This window comes from Halichoerus grypus, chromosome 13 (assembly GCF_964656455.1).
Source record: "Halichoerus grypus chromosome 13, mHalGry1.hap1.1, whole genome shotgun sequence".
NCBI classification, from domain to species: Eukaryota; Metazoa; Chordata; class Mammalia; order Carnivora; family Phocidae; genus Halichoerus; species Halichoerus grypus.
Genome location: NC_135724.1, coordinates 90,143,123 through 90,162,407, shown reverse-complemented (window position 1 = coordinate 90,162,407; position 19,285 = coordinate 90,143,123). Strand labels below are relative to the sequence as shown.

At 56.8% G+C, this 19,285-nt stretch overlaps 1 protein-coding gene across 21 annotated transcripts in view; it reads left to right on the top strand.

Annotated features, from left to right (window-relative positions):
• NCOR2 (nuclear receptor corepressor 2) overlaps nucleotides 1-19,285 on the top strand; it is a 211,888-nt gene that overhangs the window by 97,677 nt on the left and 94,926 nt on the right. For all 21 annotated transcript variants that reach the window (XM_078061099.1, XM_078061098.1, XM_078061102.1 and 18 more), the window contains 2 exons: nucleotides 4,702-4,754; nucleotides 14,733-14,799. In XM_078061099.1, coding sequence (XP_077917225.1) covers nucleotides 4,702-4,754; nucleotides 14,733-14,799 — 120 coding nt within the window. The remainder of the gene's footprint in view (nucleotides 1-4,701; nucleotides 4,755-14,732; nucleotides 14,800-19,285) is intronic.

The window sequence follows — 19,285 nt, the reverse complement described above, 5'->3', positions numbered from 1 at the left end:
TCCGAGAGCACCCATCCATGTCCCTGAGCTAAGTGCTCAGGGGAGCAGAGTCAGCCTCCCTGTGAGTGGGGTGGGGCATCCGCTGGGCTCACAGTCCAAGTGATTCTTTTCTGGGTCTTCCCAGGGTGAGGGGATTGTCCCCTGCTTGGTGGGCTCAGAGCAGAGACTCCCTCAAGGCTCGTGGCACAGGAGGCCGAGGTCTGGAGTGTCTGGTGGGCTTTGTGGCTGTCACTGGAGCCTCTCGAAGTCGGTGGGTTCTTGGCTTGGTGGCCTGCAGTGGGGCTGTGGAAGGGATTCACAATGACAGAGTACCTGCTTCGTGTCCGGCTTCGTGGAGGGGTCACTGTCCATTTTCTAGAGAGGCTTGCAGAGGGCAGTGCGTTGTCTAGGGTCACACGGCAAGGGATGAGGCGGGGAGGTGCGCTGAGCTCGTGGGGTTGCGGTTAGCCAGGGTCTGCCCTTCGTCTTGGTCACTGAAAGGCCCCAGTGGCCAGAGGTGTCCTCCAAGGAGAGGCAGCTCAGAGGTGTACCCTGTGCACAGGCTCCCTTCACGGAGGGCCCGGTGCTGCTGATCCTGGGTCTCCAGTCCCTGGGCCACACCATTGGGGAATGCAGTTCCCTGGTGGTCTCTGTCATCTGCAGCCAGGGAGCACTTAGCCCAGGGAGAGGCTGCTGGGCCTTGGGGACAGGGATGGGTGCTCTCTGACCTCGCTGGGAGGACAGCCAGGTCCTAGGGGAAATTTGCGTTGGAAAGCAGAATAGCATGGGCTGGGCCGAGTGTGCGCCTCCCCTCCATCCCAGGCCCCCCGGGGATCAGGGATCGGGGAACCGAGGCCTGGCCTGGAGGAGGGGCGCTGGAGGGAGGGTGTGGGCCGCTGCAGCCCCCACCCCCCTCTCCCCGCGGCTTTGAGTCATCGGTTTCCTTCCTGTTCAGAGGTGCTATTTTAAGAACGTGGTGTCACCAGAGGGTTGAGGGCCGGGGCTGACACTTCATTTCTTAGCAGCTCAGTCCACCTGGGGTTGCTGGCTGTTCTCGGCCGCCCTCCCAGCTGGCTGAAGTCAGGCCCGGAGGGGACCCCCTTCCTTCTCCCGGAGACCGGCTCTGCTTTCCTTGTCATTTCTGCTTTGCAGCCTTGCACGTCCCCCGCTTTGTGCTCCCTGTCTGCCCTCCGGGTTGTTCGGGCTGCGCCCACATCTTTAGAGGAGGAGATGGATGCACGGGGAGGGCGAGAGACGGGCCCAGGGCCCCCAGCCAGGAGGGTGGGCCTTCCCACTGGTACCTTAGCCTTCCGCCTGTGGGAGGCAGCTTTCCTCTTGGGCGTTGTGTCCCCCTGACGGGGGCTGGAGCCTGTGAGGTCGGGAGGGGCAGAGGAAACCCACTGCAGCTGTGAGTGAGGTCAAGGTCACCTCGGGGCTGTCACGTTGGGACTTGTCTCCTGAGACACAGGGAGGCCTTGCCTGGCCTTCTGCAGCAGCCCCTGCAGGTGGCCAGGAGGGCTGTTCGGGAGACTCCCTCGGGGCCTGCCTTCCCCTCAGCAGTGCACCTGCCAAGGATGGGCCATGGCCCCTCTGACCTCCATCCCACTCAGGCCCTCCGAAGGGGCTGCCCTGGGGGCCTGTCACCATGGTAACGAACAGCCTGCCAGGTACTCTGGGCCCAGACGCTTCCTTCCCTTCCCAGGACTCAGTTTACCTCAAAGAGTGCTCACTGAGTGCCTCCTTGGGGGACAGCCCCTGTGGTTAGAGGCAGCGAGCCTCACAGTGTTCTCTGGGTTCTTCCGTGCCTCTTACTGGAGGCTCCACTGTTGACACCCGCTGAGAGGGCCAGGCTGCTCTGTCCCCACCTTACCTAGCAGGACAGGGGGCCACAGGTGAAGGTGGGTTTGGCAAGTCACAGGCTGACTGCAACCGCGCTCTCAGAAGCCCACCTCCCCTTTTCTGGCCATCCCATTATATAGAGATAGTCCCTGCTCCCTGTCCATCACTCACTCCTAGGGTCTCCATCTGTGGTCCTTTAGGCCCTCCTGACCTCCTCAGGCCGTGGAGACACTGCTGTTTGCCATCTTTAAAACCAAAAGAACACAAGTCAGTCACCAAGTCTGACATTTCCTGGGCTCCTCGAAAGCCCTGTGAGGTAGTTCCTACTTGCTCTATGCCCATTTTCCAGATGAGAAGCCCAGAGTGTGGCCCACATGTGTCCGAGGTCACACAGCCAGCGAGGGAGGCTCCATCTCTTAAATCAGGGCGTCTGTTCGTTCCTGGAATCCGAACCTTTGGCCCAAGCCCCCTCCCACCTGGCCTGTGTTTTATGGGCACGTGGAAACACGAAGGACCTAATGCAGAGTCACCCGGGGTTAAACACGCATGTTTAATGCTTTGGAATTTGGCCCGGGGAGTCTTTGTAGGCCCCTTGCTGTTCTTAGGTGAGTGCTGCCGGCCTTCTGCAGTAATGCCTTGCCCCCCCCGCTCAGCGGAGAAAGTCTGCAGTGCGTCTCACTGTGGGCTCTGTCGTGGCCCTCCTGCCCAAACCCAGAGTGGGGTTCAAATCTCCCTGCTTCCAGCTGAGCACCTTGAAAGGGCAGCCTGACCCAGTGTGGGGAGTGATGGCCCATATCAGCCATGGGGTGACATCTCTGTCCCTGGGGGGGATAGCTGAGCTCGGAGTCTGGAATTGGCCAAGCCCAGTGGTGAATTGTCATGGAGAGAATCTGAGGGGCACCGGGAGAGAGGTGACGTTGTCATCTGCAAGGCTACCTGCAATGCCTGCCCCGTCCTTAGGCTGGGCAGTGGAGGCCCCTCCTTGAGGACCCCGCCCTGCCTGCGGAGGGCAAGAGGCCTGCTCCTGGGGACAGAGCAGGTTGGGCCCTGTGGCCTTGCTGCTCGTGGGTGGTCCCCATCGGCTGGGATTATCAGGATGTTTGCGGGTGTCAGGAGGTGTATCCAGCCCCACGCCCAGGGAGAAGTACTAGGGTGGAGACTTTTGTGCCCTTTTCATTTCGCTCTGGGGCCCTGTCCCGAGGCTGCACCTGTCCTGTGTGACCCCTCACACTCTGTACTTGGTTCTTCTACCACAGTCATCCATGGCTGCCCTGGGAGGCTCCTGCTGCGTGTGTGGGGGTGTGTGGGGATGGCAGGGGAGAGGATTACACACACACACACACGCACGCGCGCGTGCACACGCCGGAAGACGCCCAGAGAGGGCGCAGGCAGAGACAGGGAGCAGACCTCTGCCTCTAGGGCCAAAGTTGAGACGGGAATTCTAGTTGTAGCTCATCTCCTACCAGCGGTGGGCACATATATTAATCTCTCAGGGACTTGATTTTCTCCTCCATGAAATGGGAACGATAATCGCATCAGCCACTGCTGCGTAACAAACCAGCCCCAAATTTCGTGGCTTGAAATAACCACCGTTTCCTGTTTCCCACGAGTGTGGAAGCCCCCTAAGCATTTCTGTTGATTCTGTGCTCAGCTGGGCGGTCGGCTGGTCGTCCCCGCTCAGCCTGGGCTGGGATGGCGCTCCCGTACCCCATGTCCACTTGGCATCCAGCACGCCAGGCCAGGCGAACAAGAGAGGAAGCAGAATTGCAGACGTGCACTTTCAAGCCTCTGCTTTCATTAAGTTTGTAAGCATTTTGTTGGCCAGAGCCAGGGCATGGCTGGATACGGGAGGCAGAAAAAATTGGGGTCGTTAGTACGTCATTGCGCCCTGATGGTAACAGTAAAGACACGGACACTCTGGGGCATTTCCATTCGCCAGCGCTGGGCTCAGCACTCCGTGTGCACTACCTCATTTGATCTTCACAACAACTCTGAGTTTAACCCCGTCTACAGACGAGCCCCTGGGGCCGAGGTGCTGAAGTGACTCACCGAGACACACGTGGCTGGAGAGGGGCAGAGCCTGGGCGGGAGGTGCACGGCGGCTGGCTGCGGCCGCAGCCCTTCCCCTCACACACTGGCTGCTGAATGTGGGCCCGGGGTCCTCCTGGCGGCTCTGTATGATTCCTGCTGCCCACCAGCCCTTCTGTGCCTCTTCTTCCTTCTGGTGGGGGACATTTAGCTTGCTTCTGGTGTATCACTACTAGGAGCCGTGCCGTCTGGGCAGGGCGGTGTCCTCTCTTGGTGGGACACGGTGCCCGAACATTCTCGGGCATCTGCAGGAGGGCCGGGGGCCATAGGGCATACATGACTTCGTTCCTTGACAGGTGTTTTGTCACTGCTCTCCAGAGCATGTGCACCCAGCTGTGGGTGCCCGGCTGTCGTGAGCCGTCACCCTCACAGACTTGTGGCAGCATTGGGCCCTTTCCCTCTGCCAGGCAGTGGGGCCGCGTGGCGTCACGGTGGTTTGGACGCCGAGAAGTTGAGCAGCTGTCCATGTTGAGACCACTGCTGCACTCAGACACCGTGGACGCTCAGGCCAGCCCTGCCTGGTGCCCTGCACAGGAGCCGTGGTGGCCTTAGTGGGGGGGGGTGGTCAGGGCACCCACAGCTGTGCCCAGAGGGTTACAGCCCGTTCCCGGCTGGGGCTGTGGGCTGGGTCCCCGTGTTCTGTTTCATGCCTGCCGGCGGCCGCTTCCCACCCCAGCGCACCGCTCCCTGGAGCCAGGGCCTGGGGCGCTGGGGCGCTGGGGCTGAGGTTGCCTGGGACTGCAGAGCGGCCCCTGGGCCTGGCTCTGAAGTGCTTTCCTCTCTTTTCCTCTGCAGCCATTGTACAACCAGCCCTCTGACACCAGGCAGTATCATGAGAACATCAAAATGTGAGTACTCATGGGCAGCCGTGCAGATGCGTGGCCTGGCGGGACAGACTGTCCGGCCTCGGAGATCTGGGCTGGGATGTGGGTTCTCAGTTCCCAAAAGGGCTCCCAGGCAGGGCCAGGTGCCAGAGGAAGGGGGCAGGAGGGGGCAGTTGGGGCAAGAATTCTGGGCCAGGTAGGGCTGAGGTTGGGGTCAGAGCAGGCCTGGGGCAGGGAGGGGCGGAGGAGCGGTCCCATGAAGCACTGGGACGCAGACCTTCAGCTGGGGAGGGTGGGCGAGGACACGCGTGCACAGCCCTGGAGACCCTGAGGTGGAGGGCTGCGAAGCCTCATCCCTTTGGAGCAGGCAGAAGCTGTTTGGGTGGAAAGCGAGCTCAAGATGATGGGGGATGGCCCTGGGGCAGGTGGGGCCTGTGGTTTGGGCTCTGATGTAAGCGTATTTGGGATTGTTCCACGCTCTCCTCAGGGGGGTCCCTCTGTGGCGTAGCCCAGTGTGAGCGGTTGTGAGCACCAGTCCAGACCAGGAGGCTTTGGGAATGGCTGGTATGGTGTATCCCAGGGATGGGGTCTTTTCCCAGACGGATGCTAGGAGTGAAGAAATATCAATTCAGGGCCACATGTAGTTGGTGTGGGCTGAGCTGGCATAATGGGGCAAGAGGATTGTGCTGGAGGCTGGTGGCTTCATATCTTCAAGCTGGGAGAGAAGCGCTAGAGATGTGGCTGCCTGAAGAGGGTTGGCTTTGGGGGAGGGGGAAGAATGCGTTAATGGGAGCATAGTGTCCTTGGCTGAGGAGGGGATAGTACCTCATGTTGTTATTCAGGAGTCCAAATGGTAAAGGGAGCTATAGACCTTGCCCTGTGAGGAGCATGTGGCTGTGGGCACTGGGTGGTGTTAGGTTATAAGCAGATTCTTTGGGATGTGTTTGAACTGTTCAAGGTTTATCATTGGGAGAGGGTGCAGGCATTTTTGTGTGACCTCAGAGGGCAATACTTAGCTTGTCCAGTGGGCAGTCCAGCCTGGTCTGATTGTCCAAGCTTCCTTGGGGTGGATTCACAGGGTGTACATTGCAGTGGTGAGCTCCCCATCCCTGGAGACATGCAGACTTCCCAGTAGCTTTTAAATATCTACTGGTGTTGGTCTAGTTGACAGGGGAAGTCTCTTCTTTTGTAGTTTCTGGACTTGCATGACTGATCCCAGCGCTGGTGACCAAAACGGCCACCCCCTTGCAGCTCCCAGTGACTGACAGAGCAACCTAGAAAATCTCTTGTTGCCGGTGAGGTCCTTGGCCCATTTAGGCTCAGGAGCACCTGCTGAGGAAGCCTTACCTGCACTGCTGGCGAGTCACTCCCCGCCCATGGCTGGCAGGGGCTGCAGAGTGGCCTGTGTGTTGGGGGGGGTGCAGTGGGATAGTGCTAGGATTCCGTGTCTGCTGTGGCCTGTGCTCTTGTGTGGCCTGGTGGGTGTGTCCGCTGCCCAGGCACCAAATCCCCCCTGACTCAACATGGTTAATATTCCAGTCAGGCCACCTCAGTCCCTTCTGAGCTTTCTGGGACCTGCCTTCCCTGGGGCCAGGGCTAGAGGTGAGGGAGCAAGCTCCAGATGAGGGTGGGTGAGGGCAAGGGGGGCTTCTTAGGGCCGCCATAGCTGGTTTGGGGCTTGGCGGTAGGGTGTTTTCATCTGAGCTGGGCTGCCGGAAGCACTCACTCATTCATTCATTCATTTGCTCAACACACATTTACTGAACACCTAATACGTGCCAGCGCTTCTTCTAGGACCTGGGGATTCAGCTGTGAGCAAACCAAAGGCCCATGCTTTCATCAAGCTCTGTCTAGCAGTGGAGACAGGAAGCGCGTTAAATAAACAAGATGATGAAAAGCACTGTGCTCGCACAGCTATCTTAAGCTCCCTATGCTTTGATACACCTAGTCGTGTTTTCCCTTTTGGTATAACAATTTTTGTAGTAATGTCATTGTACTGAAATCTCACACGAGTTGTTCACTAAAAAATGAGTAATATTTGAAGCTGAATAATGTGGATGATTTCCTTTTATAAAAACAGTCGTAAAATCCAAACAAGAAAGGAAAAAGATATCCATATGAACAATACTAGCAGGTAAGACGCTGCTACGTCTCTGTTTACATAGAATAAAGCTATAAACTTACTGAAACCAGGGCACCCCCCAGTCTTATCAGAGAATGGCTCTGGTCTCCTAGAGTACATTCTGGCTAAGTAGGTGACTGCCTGGTGAAATGTGTTCCAAAACCAAATCACAGATGGACACGCTTAAGTTTAAAACGTAGAGATGAATAATTTTAAGATATCTTACATAAGTGGTGAATTTTGTTAGAAAAATATATCTGTAAGCAAATTATTTGAACTGATCTATCTTTAGAATTTTGATTTTGTTCCTAGTTTTCCATGAAAATCCTAATGACCTCTGTGTTTTTCATTTCAATGAGATCATCAGTAAATTAGTGCAGTCATTCACTTTAAAGAATGCGATGTAGGGGCGACTGGGTGGCTCAGTCGGTTAAGCATCCGACTCTTGATTTCAGCTCAAGAAGTTGTGATCTCAGGGTCATGAGATCGAGCCCCAAGTCAGGCCCCGTGCTGGGCGTGGAGCCTGCTTAAGATTCTCTCTCTTTCTCTCCCCCTCTCAGCTTGCACTCTCTCTCTTTCTCAAAAAAAAAAAAAAAAAATGCTATGCAGATGGTAGATATGGTAGGAGAGAAAAGGAGGGTGGCTTTAGCCAGGGGATCTGGGCCGGACCTGACAGCAGGGGGGACCCTTGGGGGCTGAGCGGCAGCTGGCCGTGTGGGCCTCCTTGGCAAGGGGAATGGGCAGTGCAGAAGCCCTGGGGCCGGACTGACCTGGTGAGATCCTAGAGGAGGCCAGCATGGCCTGCGGGGTAGGTGAGGGAGAGAAGGTGCCAGGCAGATCACCCAGGGCTGATGAGGAGTTGGGGTCATGTTATTGATGTGTGAAGGGAGGCCAGTGATGAGGTTTATGCCAAGAAGTGATGTATTGAGTTTTTGCTTTCAAAGCTCACTCTGGTGGCTGCAGAGAGAAAGGACTCGGGGTCGGGAGACCTTGGTGGAGGTAGCCATAGCCATCCAGGCAAGCAGTAGCAGGCCTGGGTGCTGTGGGAGCGGCCAGGGGTGTGATGTGGAGGGTCAGGGGCAGGGAAGTCCCTTGGCTGCGAAGGTCGGGGGCCTGGGCAACTGTGGGGGCCATGAAATGCGAGATGGATGCTGGTGATGAGGGGCCACTTGAGGGCCATGAGCATCTGGCCCTGTGGCTCGCCACTTAGGCTCAGTGCCTTGGTTTCCATCTGCGAGGGTTGCCGAGGGTTCCGCGAGTTACTGTCCCTGCCATGCCGAGCTCAGTGTCAGGCACGTGGGAAGCATTCTGTGATTTTTCTTTTTCTTACTATTTTATCTGTGTATTTCTGTTCTTTGTTCATGCAACAAATATTTATTGAGCGCTCACTGTGTGCTAGGCACTGTTCTGGGCCCTAGGGGCACAGGAGTGGATGGGACCTGTCATTCTGTGAGCTGGTGACAGCTTGAGAAGGACAATGAGAGATCGGGCTGGGTGGGGGCGGGGCACCCTCCCACCAGGGTGCCCCCCATCCCTGCAGCCCATTCCGTCCCCCTCCCTCCTGCTGCTGTCATTGGGCCAGGTGGGAGGTTATCCCCTCCCCAAGGACCTTGCCCTGTCACTTTAATTTCCCCATGTGCGCACGCTGGGGCTGCACAGTTAAAGTTAATTTCACGCTTGACTTCCTGCTGCGCCGGCAATTTCAGACGTGTCGAAGTCACCTGTACCCACCTCTGCTGCTCTCCCTCCACCACCTGCGTCCTGGGGAGGTGTGGGGGCGGCTGCCCGGGCCCTGCAGGGCGCTTGCCGCGGGATCTCAGCGCCAGGTCCCAGGCTCTGGGAAGCAAGGGAAGGGGCCAGGGCCACCCCAGCGGGACTAAATGGGCACTCTGTGGAGGGACTGGTCCCGCCCCTCGGGACCTGCCAGGAGAGCTCTCCAGGGAATTCACCACCTTCGAGAAGCCCCCCTGCCATTCCCTGAATGGGTCTGGGGTTGGTGCCCAGGGACAGTTCCTGGTCCTGTGTGCTCTGCTGTGGCCGAGCCATTCCCTGTTATGCCCTCCTCTGGGGTTACAACCCACGCACTGGCCTTGTTCCTCTTATCTTCCCAGGGCCTGGAAGCCTGCTGGTTCCTGGGGTTCTCTCCATTCCCCGCTTGTCTTGTCTTGATGTCCGACTTCTTCCCTCCTACTGCCTCACTTGGGGGCTGGCTGACTGGAGCCGTCAGCCCTGGAGCTGTGCAGGTGGAAAGGGCACCTGGGACCCCCAGGTTGCTATGACAGGTTTTTGTGGTCTTGCTCTGGAGGTTCAGAGACGTTAAGTAACTTCACTAGGGTCATCCAGCCAAACTCCTAGGCCAACCGGATCTGCACACCCACCCTGTTACCTGTCCTGGGTCTCCAGTCGGGGCTCTGCCCCTTGCTAGCCTGGTGACCTTGGGCAAGTCATTTTGCTTGCCAGTAAGCAGGTTTCAGACCATCAGCTACCCTGTCAGACAGGCTCTTCTCGAGGTGTTCAGAGCCCTGCTCAGGCAGGCTCCCTCCATCTTACTCTTCCCCAGTAGTTGGGGGTCTGGCTCTCCCTGAATGCCCCTCCTCACCCCCTCTAAATCCACCATCACTCTCACTCCCCTAGAACTCAGTGCTCTCATTTCCCCCTGCCCACCCTGTTGCTCTGCTTCTCCTAAGCCTCAGCTCAAACCTCTTTTCTTCCAGGAAGCCTCCCCTGATTACCCCAAGTTTTTCAGCTTTAGAACCCTGTAGGTCCCAGAGCCTGGCCAGACTCTCCTCGGACCTCCACAGAGTTTCCAGCCCCTTATCGCTCCCTCTTCGTCTTTGTATCTCCTCCCGGGTCCAGCACCAGATAATGAGGCCTGTGTTTCCTCACAGGTTGTGCTTTTATAAATTCTGACTTCTCCAGGAGATGATAGATCTCCTTTGTACCCCTATAAATGCCTCTGCTGGCAAACTCATCATGTTGCTGGTTTGTCAGCCCTTCTAGAGCCCTCTTATTAGAGACTGCGTTCCCTATTTTTGCCAGAAAATAATCACAGCAGAAAAGATTTGTCTGCCATAAGCTATTTGCTTCTCCAATACCAAAACATTTCTTGGGACAAAATAAACACTCCAAAAATGTTTGCCAGAAGAATGTTGAACAAGTGGACACCCTAAGCCAGATGTCTAGGGGATTGTGACCAGATGCATGCCCACGGGGCCGAGAAGGAAAGGTAGAGTGGGGAGGGCTGGTGGGAGGTAGTAGGGAGTGGCGGAGACTGTGGCGAACGGTGAGCTTATCGTCCTTTAAAGGGGTGATCCATGGGGCGCCTGGGTGGCTCAGTCATTAAGCGTCTGCCTTCGGCTCGGGTCGTGATCCCAGGGTACTGGGATCGAGCCCCGCATCGGGCTCCGTGCTCGGCAGGAAGCCTGCTTCTCCCTCTCCCACTCCCCCTGCTTGTGTTCCCTCTCTCACTCCCCCTGCTTGTGTTCCCTCTCTTCTGTGTCTCTCTCTGTCAAATAAATAATAAAAAATCTAAAAAAAAAAAAAAAAGGGGGTGGTCCAGCCTCAGCCCCCAGGTTGTGGCCATGAGGGGCTGTGCCAGACTGCCTGATCTTCTAAAAGAGGCTTTAAGTTCAGCTTTTTATGCAACACTTCTGGTTTTTGGTACTGGCAGTGATTTGAGATTTTTTTAGAAATCACGGCAGTCCAAACACAACGCTCTCACGGGCTGGCTCCGCCAGGTGGACCGTGCCCGTTTGCAACCTGCCGACTTGACATTTGTCCTCTTTGGCAGTCCGTGGCTGCCTCTGGGCGCCAGGCACGGTGCTTGCTTTGGAAGGAAAGTCAGATCCGCCGGGCAGAACTCCTGCCCTGCAGGAGCTACGGTGAGAAGAGGTGGCAGCAGGAGTCACCTCTGCCCCCACGCCGTGGCCGTCCCGGGGCGCGCTGGAGAACACGGGCCTTGGCTGCGTCCGCTGCCTCGGGCCACTGGGTCGGGTTACCCCAAACCAAGTGGCAGCAAACCACGGCGGCTGAGCCTCTCCCAGCTCTGGAGGCCAGCAGTCGGGAGTGAAGGGGTGCTGGGGCCCTGGTCTCTCCGGGGGAGGAGCCTTCCATGCCTTTTCCAGCTTCTGCTGTTTGCTGGCTTCCTGGGCATCCCTTGGCTTGTAGACACTCCCCTGTCTCCCGTCTCTGTCTTCTCGTGTCCTCCTGCCTCTCTGTGTGTCCACCTCCAAGTCTGCACTTCACCTTTTTATAAGGACGCCACCCTCATGACCGCATACTAACTCTGACCTCTGTAAAGACCTGGTTTTGAAATTGGGTTGTGTTCCGAGGTACAGGGGGTTGGGACTCCCAGCATCGAGGGGGGAGACACATTTCAATGCGTAACATACACCAAGCCCCCTGCAAGCTCGAAAGTAAACTGTATTTGTTCTCACTATGATTTCAACATAGATCATGACCCTGTTTTGTTTTTTTTAATTTATTTAAAAATAGCTAGATTTAGGGGTGCTTGGGTGGCTCAGTCAGTTAAGTGTCTGACTCTTGATTTCCGCTCAGGTCATGGTCTCAGGGTCACAAGATCGAGCCCTGTGTCAGCCTCCATGCTCATTGAGGAGTCTGCTTGAGATTCTCTCTCTTCTTCTGCCTCTCCCTCTGCTCATGTGCTCTCTCTCTCCAAATAAATAAAATCTTTTTTTTTAAAACTGGATTTACAGAAAAGTGGCAAAGATAATAGAATTTCCTGTATACCCTCCACCCAGCGCCCCCCAATGTGAACATCTTACGGAAGTGAGGCTACTCTCATCAGAACTGAGAAGGTGACAGGGGACAGTGCTCTGTGCCAACCCAGAGACTTTTTTCCAGTTTTTCCACTCATGTCTGTTTTCTGGTCCAGGATCTGATTGCAGGTCCCCATTTTGCACTTTGTCCTCATGTCTCCTGGTCCCCAGGTGACAGTTTCTCCATCTTCCCTTGATTTTCCTGACCCTTTTGAGGATTTGTGGTCAGGGATTTGGCAGAATGTCCCTTGATATGGGTTTGCCTGGTGCTTTCTCAGGAAGAGGCTGGGCGTGAATTTGAGGGAAGAGCCCCACAGAGGTGAGGAGCTGCCCTTCCCATCGGGGCCTGTCAGGTGCGCGCCTGTCTCGCCCTCCTGTGCTCGGTACTTTAGGGGCAAGTCAAGGATCCAGCCTGCACCTCCTGCCGGGGCAATACCTCAGAGTTTGTGGACACAAGTCACAAATGACTGGTGACTGTTTGGGGGAAGAGACTTTGATGCTATGCAAATGTCCTGTTTTTCCTCAGAGTGTGGCCAAGTCTTGTGCCGTTCCCGCATGGATCTTCCTGCAGCAGTTCAGGCTGAGGAGTTCTAGTGGTGCTTTTCCATCTCCTGCCTTGCTCGTATGCTTATTAATCGGAATTCTGTCAGGAACGTTTGGTCCTTCTTCCTTATTTATTTATTCAGTCATTTATTTATATCCGTGTGGACTCATGGATATGTGTTTTGTTCTCTGGGTTATAGTCTGGTGCTGGTGTTATTGTGGTCGGAATCTGTGCTCGGACTCTCCCGGCTTCGGCAGGCTGAAGCTCAGGCTGGGACTTGTGTTCCTCCGATCTTTTAATTTTTTTTCTTTTCTTCTTTTTAGCCCTTCTTTCCTTAAAGATGCTCTGGGCTGTCCTTGTGTAGTCCCGCCCCAGCTCTGGAATCAGCCACCCCTCCAGAGAGAAATGGCTTTCTTGTTGTTGGAGAATCATGTGAGGAACCAAGACCTCGGAGCTCCCGGGCTCACTGCCCTGGGCTGTCCTTGCTTCTTGGCCTTCTCAGCTCTGTCCATCTTTTTCAAAGCCCAGACCCTTCACTCAGCCCAAACCAAGGCCTCGTAGAGCTGGCCCTGCCAGCCTCGCTCCTCTCCTCCCTCCCGCCCCCTCCACCTCTCCCCAGTGCTCTCCAGCCACATGGGCCTTCTGTCTGTCCTTCAAGAACTTGGGAGTTTGTTTCTACCTCGGAGCCTTTGTACTTGCAGTCCTCTGCCTGGAGTGCCTTTCCCTCCGCTTCTTTCCACTGCTGATCCGGATCTCGCCTGGGGCCCTATCTGAGAGACTTTTCTGCACCACTGCATCTAAAATAGCTACACCCTCCCCCGCCTGGTCACGACCCCACCACCATTTAAATTTCTGAATCCAGGATTATCTGGATTATCTTGTTTACTGTCTGTGTGACCCCTCTAAGCGTCACCTCCACAAGGGCTGGGGACTCTGCCATGCTCAAGGCTGTGTCCCCAGTGCCTGGAAGAGTGTCTGCACATAGTAGGTGCTCAGTAAACATCTGTTGAATGACCAAGGACATGAAAACATGATGTTATTGTGCCCATTTTTCAGACGAGGATGTTGAGGATGGGAGACCCTCTGAAGTTACTGAAACACTTCGTCATGGAACTAAGTGTTCTCATCTCAGCCTGTGTGACCGAGGACCCCAGTGTGCACCCTCTTGGGGACAGGCAGGGAGGTCGATGTCTGTGGGGAGGCCCCGGCTAATGCGAGGCCAGAAAGACCCTGGGAAGCAGGGATCCCCCCACCCCCAGATCCTCCTGGAAGTGGCATCGTGTTTCCTTGTTGGGAGGCGGAGAGTGGACAGGGCTCTGAACCCTGCTGGGGTCCACGGGGGGTTCCAGAGAGGGGGTGCTGCCCACGCTTGCACTGTGGCCTTTCCCTCCTAATGAAGAGGGGCTGCGCAGGCTTGTTAGAGTCCCTGGACTTGAGAGCAAGTAGTGAGGATGCCAGCTTCCTGCTGGAGGTCACTGGAGGTTGGGGGACGCTTGTTCGGCTGGGGACAGAGGCGTGGTGGCAGACCCTGAGGACAGCTGGGCCTGGCAGTGGGGCCCTCTGAGGTGGTGGTGTCTGTCTGCGGGGGCCTGGAGGCCAAGTGTGACAATCCATGGGGTGCCTGTGTCCGATTGTTTCCAGCCCCTTTAGCCCCCGTGAGGCGTGTGTTGGGGGAACTTTGCCTGTCCATTAGGGCCTGGGGACTCCCACCACCTTGGTCCTTTTCCTGAGGTTGGGGTCCTGGGTGGCCCCTGGAATCTCCTGGAGGCTGGATGGGGTATGGTTTATAAGCTTTTTGTGGGGTTTGGACACTACTGAGAATATGAGGAAGTCGGAGCACCCCTCCCCAGAGAAGCTGGTGCCGCTGCACGCTTGGATTGGGGTGAGCAAGTTCGGGGTCTCCCCAGGCTCCCAAGGCCTGCCTGACCCGCCCCCCCCCAGCCCACCCAGGCGTCGGCTGTAGCACTCATTTGTGTGGGGAGGCCGTGGGGCGGGTCTGAGGGAAAGGAGGCCTCCTGAGGGGTCGCCTTGCTGGCCACTGCCCACCTGTGCTGCCCTACTTAGATGACCTCCGCCTGCCACAGGTCGAGGGTACCTGGAGGCCAGAGTGTGCTGCTCGGTTGGAGCCGGCCGGGGGACACCTGTCTCTGGGTGGCCATAGCTCTCGGGGTCTTGGTCTCTCCGGCCCACGTTCCTGGTCTAAAAGCTTGTGTATGTTTCTCTGTGGCTAGGTTTCCAGAAGGGATCCTGGGCATGTGTGGCAGGGGATGGCAGCTCAAGGGGAGGGCAGAAAGCACCGACACCCTTATCCCCCCGGGAACCCGTCTTTCGCACACCACGCTCAATCTAAATGTGGGTTGGGGTACCTCGGGGGAGAGGAAGAACACCATTGGCAGTTCATGGCTCCCTCTGGGGGGCTGTGGGCGTCTCTCGGCTCCCCGAGATCCAATAAAGGGGCAAACTTAGGGCTTGCTCTCAGGAAACAGTTCAGTGAAGGACAAACTATCTGAAACCCTGTAGTACTGACCTGCCCCATGTGCTGTTTTCCTCCTGCCTAGAAACCAGGCGATGCGGAAGAAGTTAATCTTGTACTTCAAGAGGAGGAACCACGCTCGGAAACAATGGGTAAGCCATCACTGGAATCTCCCTGCTTGCTCCTCTGGGCCAGGCTTCCTGGAGAGTCCAGGCAGTCCGGGCCACCTCAGGCTGTGCCCATGGGACCTCCTGGCCTGCAGCTGTCTCTGCTGTGCGTCCAGGCTGTGGAGAAAGGCCAGGGACGGCAGGGGAAACGGGAAGGGATGGCAGGTGCTTTGGTGAGGCCGGGGCTTGGGGCTCAGCTGCCCACAGAGGCCTGGGGTCTGGAATTCTGCCACTCCTTTGCCATCCTGGAAAGGGAGAAAGCAGTATCTTGGCCCGGAAGATGGGTTGCTTGTCGGAGGACCCGTGGGCTTTGGAGGCAGGAAGAGAGAGGTCTGTTGGAAGAGGTGTGGGGGTTGGGGGTGGGCCGTGTGCTGGCGGCAGGACTGCGGGGAGCTCCCTTAGAGACGAGGTTTCCCCGCACCCTGCACCACCTGCAGTGGGCAGCGGCTGCGTCACGAGTCCCGGGTGCGGCTCCTGCACCAGGCCACACGCTCTGGCCTCTCGTGTGGGAAGCGGGCCCAAGGCGGAGAGTGTGAGGGGACACGGGCAGCTGTGGCTCAGGGTGGCTGTTACATCACTGATCATGGGGCGGGAGGGGTCAGGGCCCAGCCAGGGAGGGGAGGTCACTCGTTAGTACTCTTTCCACCGTGAGGGAAGATCTGGCTCCGATGAGCTTAAACAGTACAGGAATTGGTGGCTGAAAAGGTCCTTTGGTGGAGTTCAGGAGTGGTTTGGTCCCGTTTTCCCTTCATTTCTGTGCAGTTTTTTTCCAACTCTGCATGTTAGCACGTTGACAGACAGGTTTCTCTGTGGGACCTGAATTCCTGCCGCAGATCTGAGTCTTCTAGAGCCAGAGAGAGCGCTGAGCTGTCCTTTCTCAGACCGTCTCACCAAAGCTCTGAATGGATCATTTGAGGGCATGGTCCCTCTGAACCCACCCTGCTCTGGCTCCAGGCCTCAGTTGGGTCCCGGAAGAGAGGAGACACTTCTGGCACAGATGCTGGGTGGCTGGGAAGCTGGCAGGTGGCACTCGGAGCCCAGAGGTCCATGGGTGAGAAGTGGCAGGCTTCTCACCTTTCCTTTCTCAGCTTTCTCAGACCCCCGGATTGACTGGATGGTGACCAGAGGTGGAGTGGATGGGGCTCTTGAAAGTGGGCGTCCTATCTTATTCATTGAGTTAAATATACAGCCAGGATGTGCTGTGAGCCTGGTACAGTGGATGAGCAGAGGAGACACAGTGAGAAGTGCTGTGTAGAGGGGACACCCTGCATGTCCTGGGTGGTGACCTCAGTACAGAAGTGGGAACGACCAGGAAGGACCAGCTGTGTGGAAATCCAGAGTATCAGGCAGAGGGCACAGTAAGTGCAAAGGCCCTGTGGTTGGAACCAGCTTGGGTGGGACGGGATAGAATGTAGCAGGCAAGTCTGGAGTACTGTGCCTGAGCTGGGGTTCGCGGTTGATGTGAATGGCATGGGAGCCAGATCACCTAGACACACTTGACTCCAACCAGGATGGAGCATTCAGATTTTATTGTAAATGCAGTGGGACCCTTAATTTATTCTTTTAAGTGTATTTTTAATAAACAATGTGAAGTCTCTTATGAGAATCTTCGAACAGGAAATTTGACAGAATACAGTGAACACCTATATTCCCACTGTGTCGAATCGGTCAGTGCGAACACTTCTTTGCTGTGTGTGCGCGCACACGCAAGTATGAAAGTTGTTGTCGTCGAACTGGTAGGAAGTAGGTGCAGGCACCTGGACCCTTGTCCCTAACGCCTCTGCACCCGTGTCCTGAGAGGATAGGAAGTTCTGTCATTACCACTCCGAAGAATGAACAGCCATTCCCTGTGATCTTCAGCCTCGGCCACATTCATGTCCTCCATTGCCCTGTCTGGGGATAGGGTTCATTTTGGGCAGGAGGAAGAAACTCTAAAGTACATTTTAGAAGGATCCATGTAATTGCTTGGGGGGTGCCTTAAGGGGGTGGAGGGGAAAGTGGGCTTATTTAAAGATAGAGCAACTGGAGACTAATAAGAAATTTGGGGTGTCTCTGAGGCTAGGCTGAGCCCATCTTAAGAGAGACCCCTAAGCGGTAGTGGGAGGGCATTTGGAATGATCATGTTGTTCTTCTGTAATGAACCCAAAACCCCCGATGCATTGTTTTCAGCAAGGATTGGGAGGAGTCTTGGTCCAGATGGCCCCCCAGACCTCAGATCTGTATGCCCTGCCCCCACCGTGAGCCAGCTCCCCTCAGGCCAGGGAGCCCCACTTCTTAGAGGTTCTGGGGACCACAAGCCAGCTGTCCACAATGCCTGCACTCCTGCCTTGCCCAGAGAGCCAAGGCTTTGCCCCCAGAGGGACACCAACATGAACCTCCCAGCCTGCCCTGCCCTTCCCTGGGAAGCTGAGCTCAGCCCCCTGGGAGGCCAGACTTGGGGGTGTGGGTGGGGGTAGTAAGGCTGTGCTGTGAACACAGGGGCTCAGGTTCCACCCCCCTGCCATGGCCTGCTGTGTACGATCTGGGGAGCGCTGTCTCGCCCCGAGCCTCACTTTTCCTCCTCTTCGAAATGGGGTGGGCTGCAGTGGGTTTTGAGGCACATGCTTGCTGCAGAGGGTGGAAGGCGGTGCCTGGTGACGGGGGTTCGTGTGACAGCGATGGTGGCCTTGCGGGTTGGGGCAGCCAGGAGGTATGCCCAGTATGGAGGGTGGGTGTCCCTGTTTCTTGAGGCTGCTGTAAGTGACCACAAGCCAGGCTGCTGAAGCCAACAGAAATGTATTCTCTGATGGCTCCAGAGGCAGGAGTTCAAAGTCAAGGTGTGGGCAAAACTGTGCTCCCATCACAGGCTCTAGGGTGCATCTCTTCTGCCTCTCCCAGCCCCTGGGGGCCCCAGGCATCCCTGGGCCGTGGCTGTGTCCCTCTGGTCTCAGGCTCTGTATCCACAGGACCATCTCCCTGTCTCTTCTCCCACGTGGACACCTGACTACATGGTTCAGAGCTCACCCTAATCCAGGACGACCTCATCTCAGGTGCTTTGTCAAATAAAGTCAAATAATCTACAGATTCTGGGGTCACCCTTCAGCCCACCACAGTGGGCACTGGCTTATTTTCGGCATAGTCTGCCTGTCCGCTTTCCTTGGCTTGTCCCCACCCACCTTGTCATTTACATGCTTTTAGAGCCAGCTGAAGATTTGCTCACCCCTCTTGCATCCCCCGCACCTCCGAGTTTCCCCGTTTTCCGCGTCGGGGCTTTTCCCAGACCCGCCCCAGCATCCATGACTTGCTTCTGCAGCCTGAGCGCTGGGTAGGCCGGGGGCGGGGAGAGCTGCAGCCTGTCACCCTCCTCATGAACACGAGGCGGGGGGGGCGCTGGGAGCCCTGGTGCTCAGGACAGCCCGTGCGGAGAGCTTTCTGCAGGTTCTGTGAGCTGTGTCCGGCTGAGCCCTGGAGGGTGCCTGCAGGAGCCTGTCCTCCCTGCGGGTCGAGAGGTGAGCTCTGGAGCTCTGGCTCCAGCTGCCCTTCTCCAACACCAGCCTCCTTGCCCCCTTCCCTTGGCCTGAGACTGCCTTCCCCAGTGTTCGGGGAGCCCCATCTCCCCTCGCCTCCCTGAGTGCAGAGCTGCATCATGCCGCGCCCAGCAGGGCAGGGGGTTTCAAAGCTTGGTGCTCCTGGGCATCTGGGGGCAAATCATTTAACGTCTGCCCTCAGTTTCCTCCTCTGTTCGGTGAGGGTATTGCCACCCACCTCGTTGGGTCACTGAGTGAGAGGCTGCACACGGTGTGCTCAGGGTGACGCCGGGCATGCACTGGGCACTAAGAACTGTCAGCTGCAGGCTGGCCCTGCGGTCCCTGGGGAATGGAAGGAGAACAACCATGTGCATCTGATTTCAAAATGGATCACAAAGTTACAGTAATAACAGTGTGGTGGTGGCGTAAGGACCGACACGGAGACCCGTGGGACAGAATGGAGGAGCCCGGAATAAGCCCTCACACCTGTGGCCCGGTGATCTTTCACAAGAGGCCGAATCCGAATCCACTCAGTGAGAAAGGCTGGTCTCCTGAGCAGATGGTGCTGGGACGGCGGGTATCCACACGCAGGTGCAGCTGGACCCCCACCTCCCAGAACTGATGCAAACACCAACTCCAAGTCCACGGAAGGCCTAAATGCAAGAACTGAAACCATAACATTCCTAGGGAGACACACAGCGCTGATGCTTCATGACCTTGGGTTTGGCAGTGGACTCTTGGGAATGACGCCAAAAACACCAGCATCAGGGGGCAAGCAGGTGCATCGGACGTCGTCTCAGAGTCCCTGTCGGCCGCCGCTGCCGGGATCCTGGCCCCAGCTCCCGCACTAAGCGATGCCAGGCAGGGGCTGACCTGCGTGGGCTCTGAGTCCCACCTGGACGACAGGGATGGTAGTCGTGGCCCGCACAGGGTTTGGGTGAGTCTGCCCGCAGGAAGGACTCCGC